This window comes from Podarcis tiliguerta (genome assembly GCF_965153285.1).
Source record: "Podarcis tiliguerta genome assembly, chromosome: 6".
NCBI lineage: Eukaryota > Metazoa > Chordata > Lepidosauria > Squamata > Lacertidae > Podarcis > Podarcis tiliguerta.
Genome location: NC_139539.1, coordinates 59020485 through 59035800, shown reverse-complemented (window position 1 = coordinate 59035800; position 15316 = coordinate 59020485). Strand labels below are relative to the sequence as shown.

General features: G+C 41.6%; 1 protein-coding gene across 17 annotated transcripts in view; it reads right to left on the bottom strand.

The window, feature by feature from the left end:
* Positions 1-15316, bottom strand: part of NFIA (nuclear factor I A) — a 403887-nt gene that overhangs the window by 45024 nt on the left and 343547 nt on the right. For 10 of the 17 annotated variants that reach the window (XM_083448118.1, XM_083448109.1, XM_083448121.1 and 7 more), the window contains exon 7: positions 14769-14897. The exons of the other annotated variants lie outside the window; for them this stretch is intronic. In XM_083448118.1, coding sequence (XP_083304244.1) covers positions 14769-14897 — 129 coding nt within the window. The remainder of the gene's footprint in view (positions 1-14768; positions 14898-15316) is intronic. 17 annotated transcript variants of the gene reach the window in all.

Below are 15316 nucleotides of genomic sequence, written 5' to 3'. Positions count from 1 at the left end.
ACTCTGTACAACTCTCCAAACTCACCTGGGCACCATCTATTCTTTAGTTTCAAGCTGTGCTAAACCCTGCTTCTTGCTCTGATTCTGACAAGCCCATCCAACTATATCAATTTCCTTTTCCACTCCACTTTCCTTCTGTTTCTATAAATCCAGCTCAACTACAAATTGGAACACCAGTTGCAAACTAAAGATACTGGGCCATGACTTTGGCTAGGCCCTTTCATTTGGTAATTGTGCAGACTGTTAATTGTGACAATAAGCACTGTCTTGATCATAGGCTTCATAGCCAAGTGCAGCATATCCAAGCCACATCCTGAGAATAGTTTGGTTTCTATTTGTACGTGTTCAAACAGCAAATGCTAAAACAACAGCTCCTCTACCCACACTGTTGAATGGTAATAAACCTTGCAGAATTTCTTCTTTTTTCCTTTTCCTTTTCCTGGAAGTGAATTGAGTATGTTCTACAGTCCTCATCATACTGAGAAACTGTAATTTTCATTACTAGATGAAATGTTTATCACTGCCACACTCAGAACTCAGAGTTGTAGTCATCTAAGTTCTACTTAGAGTACAATTGCTGAAATAATGGACACAAGTTAGTCATGCTTATTAAAATCACTATGTCTGCTCCAAGTTGGACTAGCACTGGCTACAACCCTAAAATCCCACAAATTACCACCCCATGTTTGCATGTTGCAGCTTAAAGATCTGTCAGAAGAATATTGATACACGTGAAACGATGTGTCCAAAGATGTTGCATTAATCAGGAGAAAAATCATAAAATTGTAATGCCTTTAAGCCATTGTGTAACATGTGCGGTTCTCACTTTAACCAGTCGTCCCCCCCGCCCCACTTTCCTAGTTTTTCACTACCTCTATATACAGGTATGGTGAGAAAGACAGGGTGGGTGCAGTTAATATATTTTTGTGATTTGTCAATTGTTCCGCAACAAAAGAATCCTATGATTTATTGCACAATTTTTTATCATTATAAAAAATAATTCACAGTAAGTGGCTTACGGTACCAGGGTATGCTGGTCATAAGTCATTAAAAATAATTACCAAGGATACCCTAACAATAAAGCTCAAAATTGTAAGAAGGGGGTAGTGATGTCAAATAATAAAATATGTGTTGGAATGTATCTAAATTAAAATGTAAAGATTTGTAAACGGTAAAACTGGAGCATTATCATTACAAAGTAACCTTAAACGGTTGCTCTGAATCTGTTTTTCTCTAAATAAAGAATTAACTTTCACTCTGATATACGTAACATAAACAGTTCTATACTAACATTTTGTCGACTTCTCAGCATCTCTGATTTCCTACTGTAACTCTGCATAACACAGTACAAGAATTCTATTAATATTAATTCCTTGAACTGGCCCAGTATGCTCAGACTCCATGGCTGACTAATTTGGTGCCATGTTTGCTTTGCAACAATGCTGCAGGATGATGTCTGTTTAGTCAAGTACTGTTTACACTCACTGACAGCTGTTCTGCAGAGTTTCAGGTAGGGGACATTCCCGGCCCTACCTGGGACCTTCTGGATGTGAAGCAGATGCTCTGCTACTGCTGGTCAATCTCCAGGTTTCTGTAATATTACACAGTGCACCTCCCTTTACTGAGACCCTCCCACCATAAAGACTAGGAAGGCTCTGATGCTCTCTCTCACACACATGCACAGACATTTTTGGTCTATGTAAGCTACAAGCCACCTAGCACAAAAAAGAAGATAGCACAGTGTAGCCTATATTTTACAAAATATTGCAGTATGTCAGAAATGATCCAGCAGTAACAGCTGGAATTCCCAACAGCTATATTTGTGCTACTAACAAAAAGTGACAATCACTTGTCCTCGGCATCCTGTTAAACGGGACATGAAGGGAACAGCTGCATATGAACTTTCAGGAAGTGACATTTACAAGGAAAGCTATTACAAGTTCAAACATTTATGAAACCTCTCCACCTGCTATAGGCATCATTATTGACTAGAGATGCTGAAGCACTGGAGAACATGCAGGGCACTATAGCTCTAGATGTACCTGCAGCATGCACCAGTAACATGTGACTGAGGATAATAGGCTAAGTAAAAGGTAAGAAGGTAAAGGACGCCTGGATGGTTAAGTCCAGTCAAAGGCAACTATGGGGTGCGGCACTCATGTTCGCTTTTCAGGCCAAGAGAGCTGGCGTTTGTCCAGACAGCTTTCTGGGTCATGTGGCCAGCATGACTAAACCGCTTCTGGTTTACCGTGTTGAGTGCCAGAGCGCATGGAAACACTGTTTACCTTCCTGCTGCAGTGATACCTATTTATCTACTTGCCTTGGTATGCTTTCAAACTGCTAGGTTGGCAGAAGCTGGGACAGAGCAACGGGAGCTCACCCCGTCGCACTGATTCGAACCGCCGACCTTCCGACTGGCAAGCCCAAGAAGCCCAGTGGTAAAACATTTCAGTTCAATCTTATGCTTCCTCTTTGGTAGCCAGTGTAACCACAATACTGACCTTTATGGAAGCATTTATAAATTTTATTGTTTATATATTGCAGCATGTTTTCATTCAGTAATTTTGCATCATAGGAAACAGGGATGTTTGTCTCTCCAACCTAACTTCAACCCAGCAAATGCTCAGAAAGCCACACCTGTAATTTTAAACCAGTTTTGATGAAAGAGGGGGAGAAAGTAACCAAAGCAGCATTTTCTGGAAATACCCCTCACTATTTGACCCCAGTGTACCAACCCTCTGCATTTTGCCTTCACTGGAACTGCCATCACAACCAGTCACAGAAAATGCCACCGTACCTCTTCCTCTGCAGCCCACTTTCCTCCTCCTCTACTGTACATCTGCTTGGTGGAGGGTGGGGAGATTAAAGGAAGCTGGACAGGAGTGGCTGGCAGGAAGCAGAGGTAGGGGCAAGCAATGTGCTCTGGAGACATCTCCATGGTTTCAGTCTATTTCTGATCCCCAAACCCCTGAATCGTGACTCCTGAACTCCGTATCTGCTGCTGAGCCTGTACTGTCACTTGCCCTGAACAAATATCCCTTTCTGACTTACACCTAAGAGCCTCTTTCTGCATGTGCCAGGTGGGAATCAGGACACCTTCCCCACATGGCAGTGCTTGTCTTCCAAAACCTTCTAACACACCAAAACAGGTGAGGTTTCCTCAATCTCTGTTTCCCCAACTTCTCAACCAGAACACTCCTTTCAGCTGTCTTCTTTTCTACTATTCAAAGGTGGTTCCCCTTGATTCCAAAAAGCTGGAAACTGCAAATTTCACTCTATACACACTTTGGCAACAGTGCTCTTTATTTATATTGGTTGGGAAGGAGGTGATAGGGCAAGGGGAATGGCCTACCAAGGACTTCTATGTAATTTCCCAGCCCTTAAGATTATTTAGTCATTGTGTGGAGTGTGGTGGTGATGAGGGCCACATTTGTAATCCTTACAACTACTCTGTACGGAAGGCCAGTATTCTACCCTTCCAATACTGCAGACAGAGCTTCAAACTGACAGCCAAAGTTGATGTGACAGATGGATGCAGTGTGTTTAAACCCAAATCTATCCTGGTTACATAGAAAGAAAATGATGGAGGGATCTAATGCCAACAGGAATATGGATGCACAGGTGAGGAGTACATGCACACTTCCATTTGCCCCCTCTCATGAAGCATCTTTTCTCCAAGGTCAGCACAGTTCTGCAATCAGAACCTCAATGAGGACATGTGTACAGATGATACAAAATATTCAGTGTTGTTGGTTCCCCCCTCCCCCCAAAAAGAGATATTGTGAGGAGCTCCACAATGATCTCTCCAAAGTGAGTGAATGAGCAATAAAATGGCAAATGCAATGCAACGTAACCAAGTGCACAAAATTATACATGGCATGAAGAAAGTGGACACAGAAATGGTCTCTCTCTCTCTCTCTCTCTCTCTCATAAAAGCCAAAGAACCTGAATGCTGGAAGATTCAGGACAGACTGAAGAAAGTACTGAGCGGTGAATAGCTAAACTATGCGACTCGCTCCCACGGGAGGCAGTGATGGCCACCAGCTTGGATGGCTTTAAATGTGTTAGGCAAATGAATGGAGGACAAGGCCATCAACGGCTACTAGCCATTATGGCTACTGTCCTACCTCCACTGTCAGAAGCAGTGTTCCTGCGAACGCTAGTTGATGGTGGGCAGAGTGCTGTTGTACTCATGTCTTGCTTGCAGGTTTCCACAGGCACATGAAGATATACAGGTCAAATTTCAGACTCCCATTGGAAATAACCCCGTTGTCAGGCCTTCCTTCTATTGTATTCTATTCCAGTATTCAATAACTACGGGAACTGCATGGGATAGAATGGAAGCATGAGCAATTCCCATGTTCTGATGACAGAATAATTCCCTGGGATGCTTTGTTTTATTGGTTTTAGAGGTACAAGATAAAAGCAATGCAGATAAATATATTAACAAATTATTAACAAATTCATTAAACATGAATTCCTCTTTCTAAAAATAGCAACAGCTAAGTCACAATGAAGCATGAGAATGTACCATCAGCTCATTTTTTTAAAAAAAGACCTAATTAGCCTCATTACAATTGAAAAGTATTTGTTAAAAGGCATTAAAGTGGAAACATTGTTGTAGTTCGTTTCCTTAGATACTTCCTTTTCAGTCTTTTTGAGATGCTTTAGCTCACTGTGATCTGCAACCTCTCTCATAACATTAAAGCAAAGCAAGTGCCAGTTCAAATTATGTAAGATGTATCCCACCCTTTCTACCCTGAAAGTACTTGTTTTCAAAAATGACCGTATTAGAGTACTAATTGGCTAAGCCACCATGCTGGCTGATGTGAAATGCTTTGAAACGCTCTGCAACAGCTGTGTTGATCAGAAATAAGAAGAGTGACTTTTTAATAAGGAAAGCTGGCAAAAGGCCAGGAGTTTTGAAGGGAACTTGAACTTCTATATATATAATGCAATTCAAGAGGTACAGAACAGAAGTATGAACCAACAGCTTGGAAAAATTAAAGCTTTTGGGCACAATCCAGCTCCATTAATCAATGGTAGTTTTGCCACCGACTGATATGGGAGGTGGATCACAACTGGCTTCCCGACTCTTCCTACATTCTGCCAATCTAAGATTAAAAGAAGCACCAACTAACAACAAGGCACCTCTGAAGAACTGAGGTTTTAAAGATTGTTCTATCTTATTCTTATTCAAATGTGCTTAAATAAAATGTTTACATCTAACTCTTTCAGCAGTTCTAAAAAACCCTGCAGCCTTACACTTTCTGTTCATTGAATGTAACTTTATATGCACATAATTCAGATGAGCAACTAGCGGTAAATAAAAGACATAGGGTATACTACTATTTTCTGATTTATATGGAAACCGACCTAAATGAAGACTGTGCACAGAATGATGTTAGGATCTTATTCATTTATTTATTTCATTACATTTCTATCCCACTTTCCTCAAGAGCTCTCAGTGTGGCATACCCCTATTTCCTCCACCCTATTTTATACTCACAACAACCTTGTGAAAAGGGTTAGGCTGAAAGAGAGGGACTAGCTGGTTAACTCATGGTTTCTGAAGGTGTGTGCTTTGGGGATAAGCGTCTCTCTCTCTCTCTGCCAGGACTTCCTCAGTCAGCCCATTTCTCCTCTACATATCTATCTCTGTCATAACCTTGCTAAACTGCCCTCTAACCCTAAACAACATGCAAATGAGGATGGCCTAATTCTCCCCACAGAGGCAGAAGCTGGGATTCTGCACCCTTCCTTGTACAAACAGTCTGTCTCTCCAGACTTTTAACTCTCCTCCCATTCCAAAGTTTCTTCTCCATGTAACCATGTTTAAATGAGGGAGGAGGCCTGTGTGGGCTAGGATTTGGAGGGATGCGGGTGGCGCTGTGGGTTAAACCACAGAACCTAGAACTTGCCAATCAGAAGGTCGGTGGTTCGAATCCCCGCGACAGGGTGAGCTCCCGTTGCTCGGACCCTGCTCCTGCCAACCAAGCAGTTCGAAAGCATGTCAAAGTGCAAGTAGATAAATAGGTACCGCTCCGGCGGGAAGGTAAATGGCGTTTCTGTGTGCTGCTCTGGTTCGCCAGAAGCGGCTCAGTCATGCTGGCACCAGCTGTACGCCAGCTCCCTCGGCCAGTAAAGCGAGATGAGCGCAGCAACCCCAGAGTCGGTCACGACTGGACCTAATGGTCAGGGGTCCCTTTACCTTTACCCTCTTGTGCCTAGCATGCACTCCTTTAGATAGAAGGGGCAGCAGTGAGCAGCAGAGGTTGACTTCTAAAGGGAAGCCAAAGATCTAACTAAGGAGCTGGTATTACTGAAGCAAAGAGCTGAAGGAGGTCTGCTAAGATGAGAGCAAGGTTCTATGGTAGCCTTCAACAAAGAACTATTGCCAAGTTATAATTGTTTCTTCAGCTTTAAAGCAACTAGCTACTTTGGGCCCAGGTTGAAGATGATCAGATAATTTTCACTCAGTAGGGCACTCACTGGGCAACCTTTGACCAGTCACCAGCCAAATCCAACCCACACAGGCTAGAGTAGTTGTGTGGGGAAGAACCATTAATGCCACCCAGAGCTTCTGGAGGAAGGATGGGATAAAAATGTAACAAACTCTGCTGAAAAGATGGAAACTGCTATGCATTGCCAAATGAATTGTTCAGATATTTGGGTGAGCTCAATGGACTCCTGACAACCTCTTGAATAAAGAACATGATAGATTAAGGCCTGCTGCTGCTGCAATTGTTTGTTTAGCAAAATTATAGTCTTTCTACTTATAGCTGCCATGAGGAACCTGTGGCTTCCCATATGTTCCTGGTCTCCAACTCCCATTAGCCCTAACCAGCATGACTAATGTTCAGGGATGATGGGTGTCACCAACAAAAAGATCAGGTTCGTTATGCCTGATATACTGAATACAGAAATATTTGTGTAGACCCACAGAATTCAATGGGACTTAAGTTAGTCATGGCTTGTTTTCAATGAGTCTGCACTAAGCATGACTAAGTCTAAATCCAACCAAATATCTTATGTACTGTAGGCTCGTATTCAGACTGTCTGTCCTGGGTTTCATATGTAATTAGTTGCATCAACTAGAAAAAATTCAAAAAATAAATTCTTTCATACTTGAATGCAGTGTATTAAATAAAAACTTGTAAAATAATGTCATATTTTGTTTGTGCAATGATAGAATTCTGCTTTGATACTAAAATGGGTATATTAGTGGAACCAATGAATCCAGAGTGATAGATTGCTGCTAAGTTATTAGGACTCCTAGTCCCATTTTGAATATCAGTGTTTCTCCTCACTTCCATTCTGCAGATGGTAAGCTGATACTACATAAACATTGTTAAAGCTATAGTTGCATGGTACAGTAATTCACTTAACTTTAATGTGATTTATGGTTCTGTCAATACAAGAGGTTGGAAATCCTGAGCTCTGGTGCTTAAACATGGGTTCTGGATTTAAATATAATAATGGACTTTGGTGTGTGAATGTCTGAGCAGGATGGAAAATTTAGCATAAAAGGAAATTTAGCATAAAATACTACAGTTCAATACTCTGTTCAAAGCATACAGTTTAACTCCATGGACAGATCAAAGAAAAGCAACGAAACTGAATATGTAATCAGCAAAAGAGCAGGCTAAATACTGTGGTCTAAGAGTATTCAATTTTTATGTTATTATTTTAGATATGCATGAAATCCTATTACTGTGTTCAAAAAAAATGCCTCCCTGCTCTCCCTGTCCTCCCCACTTCCCTTATATAGGCGGAATCCAGTCTCTTTTGTCAGGGTAACTTTAAATCTAGGTCCACTTTGTTAATCACCCCCATTCTTCTCCCTGCCACTTTCCTCTCAGGGCATTTTTGCCTCTTTAAAAGATTAAGGGACCAACTCATCTTGTTGCTCTAACATGTCCTCAGTGGAACAACATATTAACACAATTCCTCACTAAAAAGACCATCTCTAGAAGTTTGCTGCAGGGATGACAAATTAACCCAGCATGGTGTCCCACACATCTATCTTTGCACAAATTATTAGTGTAATAGAGCTTTTAGTTATGCATTTATCTAGCATTTTATTGAATGGTTGCATATAATGAAGCTAAGCAATCAGGATCCTTTACGAGGCAATCTCAGTGGGTGGCCTTATAGTTAATTTAGGGTAGTAGTCCTCTAAGCTGTTCACTCACATACAAATCAGTTAAATAAGCTACTCATCTAAATATTTCCTATGTCGCAGGGCAACTCTTTAAAATCCAATAAAGGTAGAGTTTTAATTACACGGTTCTTGACTTTTATTTAGGTCTAGGTTTAACTATTTGCCAGCGTCTTGCTTGCAGAGTGGAATGTAAGAGCACAAATACTGTAAGTCAGAACAGGGAAGAGTCTCTAATCAAATCCTATAGCAATATCTTCCTCAGCAGCTGTCATAATATTTAATTCAGTAGTCTTCAAACTTTTCACAACTGAGACACAGTTAAACATAAGTTATGTCCTGGGAACTCCAGGTTTGAGGGGGGACACTAGAAAAGTGGGTCCCCCCTACGTTGGTGGAACTCTTGTCCCTATCCCATGAGCAGGTAGCAGTTACATCCCACAAGGCACTGGGGCAATGCTTCTTCAGGCATTCTGGGGAATTGTGGGAAATTTAAGATAGGGAGCTGACAGAGGAGGCACCTGTACTGAGGCTGCCCAGCAGCTACTTGAGTGTGGGTGCTGGTGGTGAGCCCAATACCCATTTATATCAGGGGCTTTGCACAGTATTTTTCTTTGTCAGTTTCTCACCCTCTCTACCTACAATTGCCTCTTATCTTCAAAAAACAAGCGAAGAGGAGAAAAATATAATGCTGATGGCTCAATTTAGGTTGAGCCTCAGGGCCCCACCAGTTGAAGACAATAGTAGATGGTACATATGGTAACCATGCACTGTTTACTCTCCAATGACATTTTATGTTGTTGTTGGTTCTGAAAGTGGTAGTCACAGTTTCACTTGGGCATGTGCTGATGATACACTATGGATATGGATGAAAATTTAGGAGAACAGCATCAACTGTAGCTCATCAGTTTTTTAAAAGTCAACAACATACTGCAATGATTGCTATCCATTCATTTAGTCCTTCAGCTTCCCACAGTCCAACTGAAGGCAACTTATTTTTTTCCACCTGAAAGCACAAGATGTCAACAGGTCTATGACAGCAGATTCTGCAACAAGCTGCTTCCTAGAGCTCTGACAAGATAACCTAATAGTCTGGATCACACACGTTTACTAAGGTGGCCACTTATGCCATGCCAAAAAAGAGGAAAGGCATCTCCCCAAAAAACTGTTTACCATTCACAGCAAGGTTGTGCTCATCTAAGAGTCCACAGAGTGGCAAGGCAAGGCCCAAACAAGATGTAAGACAAGGCAAGGTGGGACAAGGTTCAGATATGAATACAAGGCAGAGTTCAGGCTATGCTGTGGGTAATACAATGCTCAGAAGTTCCTCCAGCAAGAAACAGGTCTTAAACTGAATCCTTATATAGCAGTAGCAGCAGGAGGTGCAGCCCAATTGTCAGCCCCACTTGTACTGCAAGATGCTGCTTTCCTTAAAGGAACCAGGCTTCTCCAGTAATCTCCTACTGCAATGGAGAAGGGAAGCTTCAATTTTCCTGGGTCTTCTGCAGTGGAGTCCTTCTCAGAGGAGAGCAGTGTCACATCTTCAGACCAGGCGCAACTGGCCCTGCAGGTTCATCTGAGAGCTTCGCCTGAAGTTGAGGAATTTGACTCCAGGACCATGATACTGAATATGATTAGAAACTCACTTCATATTTTGGTGCAATATGCACAAAGACTCAAAGGATGACCTTCATATTGGGAATTTTTTTTTTGGGGGGGGTGATTTTGGTTTGTGCCCCCAAGCCCATCTTCCTTTTAACATATCAGATATTCAGAGCCAGTGAGAATTCAGATCTCAATACCCAGGCAGGAGGAAGTGGCCTGGCCCCAGCTTACAGACATCAGAGATCAAAGAGAATGCAATTCTGGTTCCTGATGTCAGTGATTTCAACCAGCTAAAGTTATTAGTGGAAGAAGTCAGCAGGACAGAATAAGATTTTTCAGGACACTGGATGTTACTCTCAGGAATGTTTCAAATCAGCACCTTTCTCTTTAAAGATTTATTATTGGGAGGAGAATGGCATCTGGTGGAATTTGGTGCAGCTAAGCTATTGTTGCTGGTATCTCTGAGTTCCCTGAATGAACCCTGTGAGTCAGAATAAGCTGAAAGATAGTGACTGCCTCACAATGATACAGTAAGCTTCATAGTTGAGTGAAGAAGGCACAAGACTAAATGCGCCCCCCTCAAGAGGAACATAAAAGGGTTAAAATGCATGAGAAGAGCTTTAGTCAATGAAAGGCTCCAGCTCTGTTGGACTAATGCTTATATTTCTGCTGGAAATTAGAGATTCACACAAGCTAGAAGTACAGAGGTCTGTTTGAAACTCTCTACCTCCTGCATGTGTGAATGGATGTATGACATTTTGCTGTTGGAGCAGAAAATCATGGCTATCCATTCCATTCCTAAATCGAACGGTAGTATGATGTCTCATCTGCCTGGGATAAGTACAGACAAAGCAAGCAATAAAACACCAGGACTAGTGCATACTGCTCAGCTGATACTTTTGATAGCCAAACCCACACTCTCTTTCAGATGGCTACATCACAGCTGTGATGAATAATCGAGAGGAGCACTGCCATGGGGCTCAGCTTCCCACATGCAGCTCTCTATAGCACAGGTGTTTGCTGGAGTCTTTGCCTTGCTCCTTTCTGTATGAGAGCCATGGCTTTCCTGCTGTTTCATTCAGCAACTCTTTGTAGGAGCAAGATCGTATTGTGGAGCCATGTTCATGCATCTGGTGATTTGCAAACAAAAGTGTTTTAGAATTTAAGAAAACTGGACTGCCAGGTAATTTTGTCCCGGCTTAAGAAATGTTCACAGAAAGTGTTTGCATATATGCCTCAAATGAAGTCCCATCTGTAATGTTTTAGGATAAATCCACAGGCTAATTCAGGCTGCATTCTACATTATTATTAAGATGCCTTCAATACACAAGCGCTTTAGGGAGTAACAAAAGCAAAAAGAATACAGGTCTCTGCCCCAAGAGGATTACAAGCTATATTTCAACATTTGGTAAGGAAAAGAAATATGAAAAGTCTAGAAAAAGGTGGACAGCGAAAAGGTCACACAGAAAGGGATACATGAGATAATAGGGAAAGGGAACAAATGCGAGTAGGAATTAAAGTTACAAGTGCTTAGGCTTTGTTTCAGTTGTTGAAAATATCCATACACCCTCTTTCTCTTATCCAATAATATATGAAGCATTCACACACATCCTTTATGAGAATATCCACAGTATAGGATGAATCTAAGTAATGATACATGGAGATATTAATTTCCAGGAAGTCTCCATCCTCCATGGAACAACAAACCCAAATAGCTTCATCATGTTTGGGCAGAAGGTGTTGTCTATGACCGATCTTCAGTCACATACATGTTGACATACACCAGGTTCTCAGTGTAGATATGCCATGTCTTGCCAAGAGATGTAGCCTTGATAACTCTATTTACATCTATACACTTCTATAACTTTTATGGCCATTACATGTTCTCCAGCTTGTCAGCTCTACCTTTGGCTGAGATTTTTATCTCCACATGCCTGGGGCTATTATCTTGTAGGGAACAGGGTTCCTTTGAGAGGAAGGAGGGGGGAATTAATAAATAACAAACATTAAAAGTGTACTGTATTGAGCAAATGCAAAACTAGTCCAGAAAGTTGCATGATTATTGGCAGCGAGCAATTTAATGGAGCCTCTTGAAATCTGACCAGGTGAGCATGAAATCCAGGGATAAGAATGCATAAATCCTCCTTAGGTTGAAATTGCTGTTGAAGGTTCCAAGATGGTTTGAGCCCATTGATGTTGAACAATGACACTTACTTGCTAAATCAGGGTCAAACTACATGTTATGCTTAATGTGTAGCATGCATTTATCTCTCAATTTTTTCCTTTACCTAATTATCAGTAGGGATGGTGAAGGGATGTGGTGTGGTGAAGGGCTGTTATCCCTTCCCTACCCAGCTGTGACCCCTGCTGATATTTACCACCCCACCCCACCCCAGGTTAAGAGAGTTGGTGCCTATGGAATCATTTTCTCTTTCTTTCTAATCCATGTTGCTGCAGGAGGAAGTGGAGTGTGTCTGATCCTACCCCCACTTTTCATTAAGTGTAAAAGAACACCCAGAAACCTCGCTACATGCCACCAGATTTTTCTGACGGAAGCAACAGACAGCGAATACGTGAGAATATGCAGTGGGAACCCCCATTTCAGGGGCAGAAACAGTAGATGCAGCTTCTGACTAATACACCTTCGAAATACAGAACTTTTTCAGAGAAAATGCTCTCTGAAGAAATACAGAAAGATTTTCTAGATTTCTTCTATAGCTGTTCAAGATTTTTATTGAAAATACCTTGATAAGGGGTTTATGATTGAGAAATCCATAAAATAGGTGGGCGTGATACATATTTCTCTCTCCCCCCCCCCCCCACTCTGCAGTAGTTTATTTTTGGTTTACTTTTTGATATAACCTTGGTACTTTCTATTATTTGCACACATAGGAATTAGAACTCTGGGGTTGCTGCCAATTACCAGGATGCTGCCAATTACGGGTTGAGGTTGTGCAGACACACTGGTGGGAGTGCCGTATTGATTCTAGTGGTGCATCTACACAACCCTGGCCTGGCCACCTCGATTAAGTGGCAATGACTCAAGGCTATTGGTGAGGTTCTGCCCCACTGAGTAATCAGCTGGTTTACCTAAGAACTTGCCACTGTGCATCTGAAAGACAAAATGTCTACAAAAGCCCAAAGTTATGCCTTGCTGCAAATGATCAAGGACTAGACTCTAAGGAGCATCTTGCCCCTTACATCTGTTCAGGAAATTCCAGGGCAGGATGAAACGTCTAAAAGTTGTAAGAAAGTATAAAGTGTAGCACCTATATGCACTTAGCACTGGATCCTAAGGTCCCTAGAAGTGGCTCTAGCCTTTAGCCTGGACAAATGTTTGCAAAGCCAAAACACTGTAACTGCTTGAAAGCTTTTTCCGGACCTGCAGCACTCAGACGGAGCATCGTCACCATGTTAAGCCTGCCTATACCACTTTAGCTATGGCACTGCAATACTCTGGTGGGGCCGGGTCTAGGCTGCCCTTGAGTTTCAGAGTCAGCTGGTGTACAGCTGAATACGCTGTTAATGTAACTTTGATCCGACGAATACCTTTCTATTTTCACCAATTATCAGGAGCATTTTTAAAATGCATGCTTGCCTCCCAGCAACTTGCTACCTAATTAACTGCAAATAATTCCATTCTGCTCTGTCTGAATAATTTTGAAAGCCACGCTCAGAGTGGTGGCATCTTGCACACCACTGCTATTTGGTGGGCTCTGAGTTTATACTAAAGGTCTTGGAGACACCTGATATATGTGTTGCACCTTAAAAGCCTTCTTTGAAAGCAGGGGTGGCCCACCTGGTTGCATGGAGGCATAGCAATAACCTTTCAGCAGTGAAGTCACTGCTGCTTATCAGGAGAACGTGAAGAGGAAGCGAGGGCAGGGCAGATACATTGGCGGACAGACCTGACCTCACTGCTGCTTCAGCCCTCATGTAATTGGCCGTGATTCTGCAGCCTTCAGCTTCCCCTTTTATTTACAAACTTTTCAAAGTTCTGAAGAACTCTAAAGGTTGCACACTATTTTGTGATGCTTTGGTTGGCCTACATATAAATGTATACTAGTGCAATTTAGAGGACAATAAGGCTGTACTCTTATACCTACCTTTCTGGAGCTTACTCCTGAGTAGACATGTCTAATATGAACATATTGTTTATCAAAAACATTATACCTAGGAAGCGTTATATGTGTAACAGGTTAGTATGTTCAAAATGCTGCAGGAAGAAGCATAAGTCTATCGCAACTGGCCATTTTATTTTGTGACTGCCTGCGATAAAAGCTATTAAGAGCAAAAATTTATTTATGAATGCCACTAAGCAGGGAATAAGGTATTTTTTTAAGTTCCTAGGTGCAAATTCCTCAAATTTTGGATGACTCAGAAACCAACTGATTTTCCTCACCTTGTTACTAAGCACAGATGTGGTCTTTGTGAATTAACTAAGCAGCATTCTTCATTTTCTGTTTCAATCTGAAGAGCTATTTCTAACCAATTATTCACCCCTTGGAAACCGAGCGGTCAAGTGCTTTATTTTAAGTCACCCACAAATACACTGATGAAAACTAACTAAGTTACTAAAAGTCATCTAAAACCTTAAAAGATGATAGTGATGAGGGCCTGTGGACTGGAACAATGAATCCTACAAACTGAATACAAAATGTCACACAATGCAAAACCAGGATTGTTGAAAGATTAAAATGATGAGGCAATAGAATGCATAGCTCCTTGCTGAATGAGACACAGTGAACACTTAAGACTTATACCCCAAAATATTAAAATATAATTCACTCTGAATCAAAACACAGCCACGCTCCTTCTTCACATTGATTCCTATGCAATCAAAACCACTTAAGATCAAACTAAGGTAGCCAATCTTCATTTACTCTCTATCCAAAACCTTCAGGCACTTGAAGCAGCAACTCTATCCATATAGCACACCCTGATGGCTAGGGGCACCATGGTTAAAGTCCAAGCCCATTGGTGCACTTTCGTAAGGCCTCACCTCTGGGTCCTGTAATGACAGGTCGATGATGCTGTGTGAATGCCGTTCCAAGGGAGGAGGTCTGCGAAGGCGAGGGACTGCTGAAACCAGACTTCTCTGACTTCTTTAATGGAGTTGGCGATGGCATTCCTGGCAAGAATGATTGATAAGTGCAATTTAATAATGCTAGGTCATGGAACAACAGCCTATGCATTGTGAAAGGGGGTGCGAAAGCAGATAGAAAAACTTAAAGGACAAATTAAATTGCATACAACAGCAAGCTTGAAGGTTCACTTTTATTTATGATTGTCTTTGGGGGCAAAGGGTGGCCATCACTGGCGTGGAAATATATATATTAAGATGCATCCAAATATATATATTTTTAAATCTCTGAGGGAAACTTGCTGACATGTTATTAATTAGCATTCTTATTAGGCCCTATTCTTTACATTTTTTCAAACTACAGTAGCTGCAATGCTTAGATTTTATATATACATTTTAAATAGATTGTTCTGGCTTATGGACAGGTGCTGAATATGTCTCATAAACTGCCCAGAGTTTTGAAACCA